Source organism: Cydia fagiglandana, chromosome 23 (genome assembly GCF_963556715.1).
Source record: "Cydia fagiglandana chromosome 23, ilCydFagi1.1, whole genome shotgun sequence".
Classification (NCBI taxonomy): Eukaryota; Metazoa; Arthropoda; class Insecta; order Lepidoptera; family Tortricidae; genus Cydia; species Cydia fagiglandana.
In genome coordinates, this window is record NC_085954.1 from 7,650,760 (window position 1) to 7,656,759 (window position 6,000).

At 33.9% G+C, this 6,000-nt stretch overlaps 1 protein-coding gene across 1 annotated transcript; it reads left to right on the top strand.

Moving 5' to 3' along the window:
- The first annotated feature begins 2,956 nt into the window (after positions 1-2,956).
- On the top strand, positions 2,957-3,931 carry LOC134675757 (uncharacterized). The gene has a single exon (XM_063534067.1). The coding sequence runs from the start codon at positions 2,957-2,959 to the stop codon at positions 3,929-3,931; it is 975 nt and encodes a 324-aa protein (XP_063390137.1).
- The last annotated feature ends 2,069 nt before the right edge of the window (positions 3,932-6,000 follow it).

The following is a 6,000-nucleotide window of genomic DNA, read 5'->3' on the forward strand; positions in this document are numbered from 1 at the left end:
TCGGAGCAGCCAAGGTGTTCACAAAATCTGAACACGCCTCTATTGTCAAGGCGTTAGAGTTCGTGTTCAGATATTGTGAACACCTTGGCCGCTCCGATATATCTGATGGCGACTGTACATAGATTCTTACTAGTGGTAGTGGTAATGGTAGGTAGTATCTGGCCTGCAGTACATTGTAATCGTATTTTATTATTTTTATTTTCCAGATCAAACGATGGTGTTCTAGTCAGCCTACCTGGTTTTAAACCTAGACAACCTAAAAGCCGGTCTCACCTTTAACGAGGAAAAATCGCAGAACAAGCAATTAAGTCATCAAAAGTACCTGTAAATACACGGTGTAACATGAAGAAACCGAATAATTTTAACAGCGTATTCCTGAACATATTTAGAGACAAAAATGTCCTATTAGTTATTTACGATACAAGTGCGTAAAAGAGGAGATTCGAAACGAGTGGCGATAAATTAAAACACGACCGAAGGGAGTGTTTCAAATCGACACGAGTTGCGAATTACCTATTCGCACGTGTATCGTACAACGTTTTACAGTACATATGGCCCTTTAAACTTTTGACATCGCACGTAAAGTGCTATTTTACGCACTAGTGCGGTTTATTGAAATTCGCCTAGTTTCAGAGATAAAATTAATTTAAAAAAGAAACAGTTTTTGTTGTTACATAGTTTAAAAGGCCTTTTTGATGGTGATGTTGCTGCTACGGGACGTAGTCTAAATATCCTTATTGATAGATGTCAAAAAGTGACAAGTAACACTTTGCAAAAAGTAGGTTTTACGAAAAAAAAAATGTAAAAATCAATTTTAAGTGACAAGTTTACCAATAACATTAATTTTTTAATGTACAAATACATTAAAAATATTGAAAAAACAAAACAAAAAAATTTTTTTTTGGCGAAATTGACCTAAACTCATATTACATTTTTTCCTTCTTTTGACCTCAGAAATGCGTGGTTAAAATTATTCGGTTTCCTCGTGTTACACCGTATATTGAGTATACTCGTAATTTATTAATTAAATTAACGAGACTAGTTAATGCCTGTGTTAAAGTTATTGTTTTTTCATGACGCTCAAGGACATATCTAGGTGTATTTAAACTGAAATAAATGTAATAATACGAAAGAAAAAGTGATTAAGGTCTCCGATAATAAACAATTGTTGGTGCGCCAATAAATATAAATAAATAAATTATCTATTTGGATTATACAGGGCGTCTCACTCCCAAGACTATGGGACATCAAGGGAAAGGATGTACCTTAAATATCGTAGAAAGGATGTTTTACTGAAAGACGACATTATTTTAATTTAAAAAACAATTTAAACTGGCTTCATAGATTTTTGCATAATTACATGGTTAAACCGGGAATCGAACCCGCTACACGAGAAAAAAAATTACCCTGTAGCTTTATCATACCGATCGAAAGACTCCATCATAAGGATTATTTTTTGCTAAATAACATAGTGTCAGAAATAAAAGGAACACCATGAATTTTAACAATGACAGGCACAAGAGTAGGTAACAAGTAAGATTATTGATGAACACACAGACAGCAAAATATTTCAGAGAAATGTTTATTTTTGTACAATAAACCATGTTAAATATTTACAGAATGCAATACAAAGAAAGCGCTATTTAGATCGTTTACGACTTTTACGATAGGTACTTTAATAGTCAAATAAACTAATTAATTTGAACATACCGGTTTGTTTGTTATTTACCTATTCTAGATCACACACCAAGTTCCGCTAATTGATAAATGCTAATCAGTAGCTCATTAGTTAAATGCAGACTAATAATATTTTGTTATGAATAGTGTTAATATTACCAAAACAATTAATCAGTCATATATTAATGAAGACATTAACTACAATAAGAGAAATATTTAAGTTCAGTTTGCAATCCAACATGGCAGACCGACTTCGTTCCTCATAAAAATACCCCACCATACCCCATCGTTTTGTAAGTCGAATACAAGTATTCTACTCTTGGAGGTATCAAATTGAACTACGTTTAATAGTTCGTAAGACCACGGATTGACTATGAAATAATCGGTAGGTACTTGTAGTCGTATCATAGAAGAAGACCATCGAAAGTGCGGATTAAAATGCTACTAAAATACTTTGGAATAGGGGAGCTACGACAGTTGACATTAGAAATTAAGATACGGATTTCACTTATAGAGATTGCGATAAAGATTACTTACGAAGCAGGAAAAAAGTCTACGACAGGAAAGGTGAGTTATAGATGGTCAAGTAAATCTTGTCAGTAGAAAAAGACGCGAGCGCGAGACGATATCCCTTCGCGCCTACATTATTCAAATTTGCCGCCTTTTTCTACTGACAAGATCTGCTTGACTTTGGTATACCTAAGAATATTCTAATTTTTCATTCCTTAAAAATCAAGTATAATTAATTTAGTAGGTATTCTACTAAGAAGTTTATAAACAGTTTTATTTTTCAGAAGTCAAGGCCTATACAAAGATCTCTTGACAATCAAATGTTTTAATTTCATAACTATAAAACAACTGCCTATTCACAATTTGACCGATTAAAAAATCGCTTAAGATAAAAGATAAGTTCAGAGGTCACGCAAATAACTTAGGTGGTCACTGAAAGTAACACTTTGCTCATTGTATCGTGTTTGGCTGAACTGGTGAGTTGCCTAAGTTCCTTTTTTTATTAATTAAAAAATACATATAAATATATAGGTAATATACAAACGGAAATATATATACACAAATTACAATATACACGGTGGCAAAAAATAGCTGCATTCCCGTTGCCAGGGAGGTTTTAGGATTATACTGAGCAACTTTTACTATTGGACCAACCCCGAAATTGCGAAATTCAATAATCATCATTATTCCACGCAGACGAAGTAGCAGACTGAAGCCAGTATTATGTAACTTCTGATTGTTTAATAGTCATTTATTTACAGGATACACAATGTGGGTGCTTCCATTGATCTGTCTCCTGCTCGGGTGTTGCTTCGCCGCCCCCAGCGCCAGCGACTCTAAAGAGTCCAACGAGTCCAAAGCCCCCGAGCCCGTCGTCTTCGCCAACTTCCTCAAAGAAGAACACGTCATCTACACTTCCAAGCATGATATTGTCAAAATTTTCGCTCCACTGAACCAGTTCCCGAAACACGACTTTTGGTCCGAATGGACTACTGTTCATGGCGATAGCAGCAGCAGTGAAGAGGTCACGCAACCACGTCAACTCTTCATCGTTGAAGCTGATGTCGACAACGGCCAAAAAACAGAACAAGGAATGTACGTGTACAACAACGGTACAGTTACTAAACTGCTCGACAACGGCAGAGATGCCGTCGCTAACAACGAAAACATTATTTACTTAGGAGCTAGTGATGGCATTTATAAATACAATGAAGCTGCTAACAAAGCTGAAAAACATGGCTCCGTGACTGATAACATTGTGCAATTAGCATACTTTAATTTCACTAATTCCATCTACTATGTAACTGCAAATCATGAAGTGTTCAAGCTTAACGATGAAGCTACTGCTAGCGAAAAAGTATCTAAACTCAAAGATGTGCAATCTTTAGTTTCTGGTTTCGACAGAAAAGCATATTACTACGATTCTAAAAAGGATGTGTACGTCTATGATCATGAAAACAATGGCGCACCTCAGAAAATTGAAGGTTTACCGGATAATATTGATACAATCGCGCTATATCCTCCCTTATTAGGTATGGAAGAAGGCGCGAATTTACTTGTAAATAATGTTGTGTACTTGATTAAGCCTGATGCCACCGCCAGCATAACTAAAATCAGACTGGAAAGAAAACCAACTGCTTACGAACCTAAACCAACGTGTCACCAATTTTACGCTCAAGACAAGAAACTGTATGAAATAGATCTCATGTCTCGTTTGATGCAAATGGGTTCGGGATTATTGTGAACATGACCATCGTACAAATTAATATTATAATATACGTGTATGTGTCTTTGTTTTATGATGAATGTCTTCAGTGGTAACAGTTCACTTCCTTTATGTCATAAGAAATAAGTAATTATTTTATTAATTTCTTTTACTTATAGCTCAATAGTGGGACCGGATTTTTGCACTAAAAGTTTTGATAATTCTAAAGTTGAAAAAGTGATACTTATCTGATATAGGACATATTTTTAAGCATATATGCTATATATGATGAAAAGTTAGAACGAGCGTTAGATATAAATTAGGTATTTATATATTTTTAGTAATGATTTTTTAATATTGAATTAAAGTACAATGTTTAAGTTCCATTGTTTATAATATGTATGACGCTTTATAATGTAAAATTATTAGAAATTTTTTTAACGTGCTTCTTTGTCAAACTACAATTAGCTTATTATTTTGTCGATATTGAATTAAAGTTTAATAAATCCACAACAACATATCTAAATTTATAAGTTAATAGGCAAGCTAAAAAGCTAGAAGAATAAGATATATGCTTTAGAATTAATATACGTTTTTTGTCCTATAAGATCTAATATTGAATTAGAGTCTGTAAAAATAAGTCTATTACTATAAAATAATATACGCAGCCATATTATGGAAAGTAAGAAATTTCTGTGTGTAGCTTGCATTGTAATAGTAAAATCTAGTTAAAAAGGCGCGAAATTCATACATACGCCGCGCTGGTCCGTCAGTCGCCGGCGCGGCGCTCGAGAGCCTATCATAGCCTACCTATACCTCGCCCCTCGCCCCACCTCCCGCTCAGTAACACTGTCTGTCTTTTCTTATCATTCATTTGTTTGTTTACCGTGCACATATATAAATTAGATGCGGACATGGACATTACGTGAAATTAAAATATCTTATTAAGTAAAAATACCTACAACTGGTCAATCAGATCTTGTCAGTAGAAAGAGGCGGCAAATTTGAAAAATGTAGGTGCGAAGGGATATCGTTCCATAGAAAATTTGAATTTCGCGCCTTTTTTTAGTGACAAGATTTGCTTGACCAGCTATATTTCATTATCTTGACTAATATTGTAATAAAAATGTACAAGATATTCACAACTATTTTTTACTATACATAGTTTGTCAAAGGACTGTCTCATTTCAAACATAGACAGAGAGAATCATCATACTATCTTTGACTTACACTAGTACTAGCACCCAAAAGAAAAGGATGAATATAGTTTTTTGTTTTTATTTACTGACAAATTGGTTTGACCAACTATACCTATTTCTGGTTCCTATTGTCATGTCCTGTCCTATTCAACGTCAATATCATAATATGTATATTATAAACCAACTGATCAATATTACACGGTATACATCCTGAATATACAATAAGGTAAGTGGCCTCACTTACCTTATTGTATATTCCGTGTGGGCCGTATATGCCTATATACAGCCCACCTTAAATTAAAATGGTTTTTTTTAATAAACAGGATATGAAGTATGAAAAACTCGCTCAAATAGGTTTCTCATTTATTTAAGTTTCTTCATTATACCAAAACAGTTATAAAAATATCACGATACTCTTGGAAAATATACCTTTTATAAAAGTCCTATTATGGGCCTTATTGAACACTACCAGTGTATTACTTAATCCCGCAAAAAATAATCATTTTGACTGTAGGTAATAACAGATTTTATTGTTTTAACTTAAGAGATACATATACAAATAACAATATTTGATACTTCATAACAGGAGGATTTATTTATAATAAGTGAAAATAATTATTTTGGGTCTTAATAACTAAAGATATAAAAAAAGTCTAGTTTACGCGAAAATAGTAGGTAACTAAACATAAATCTTTATTAGTTACAGTAGTCTCATCTTTTAACATCTGGGGGCACGGCAGTGCCCCCGCCAAGACGAGAAAAGCGCAAGGGCACTATCTACCTTTTCTCGAAGCGCTTCGTCGTTTTTTGGAACCCTCATAACTTGGGGTTGGATTATACCAGATAAACAAAGTTCTCGGACTTATTAAGCATATCAATTGCATAGCTCTTATACTTTAGATTTTATTC

Excerpts from the sequence above, each read along its gene's own strand:
- LOC134675757 (XM_063534067.1), top strand. The coding sequence starts at position 2,957 with ATGTGGGTGCTTCCATTGATCTGTCTCCTGCTCGGGTGTTGCTTCGCC.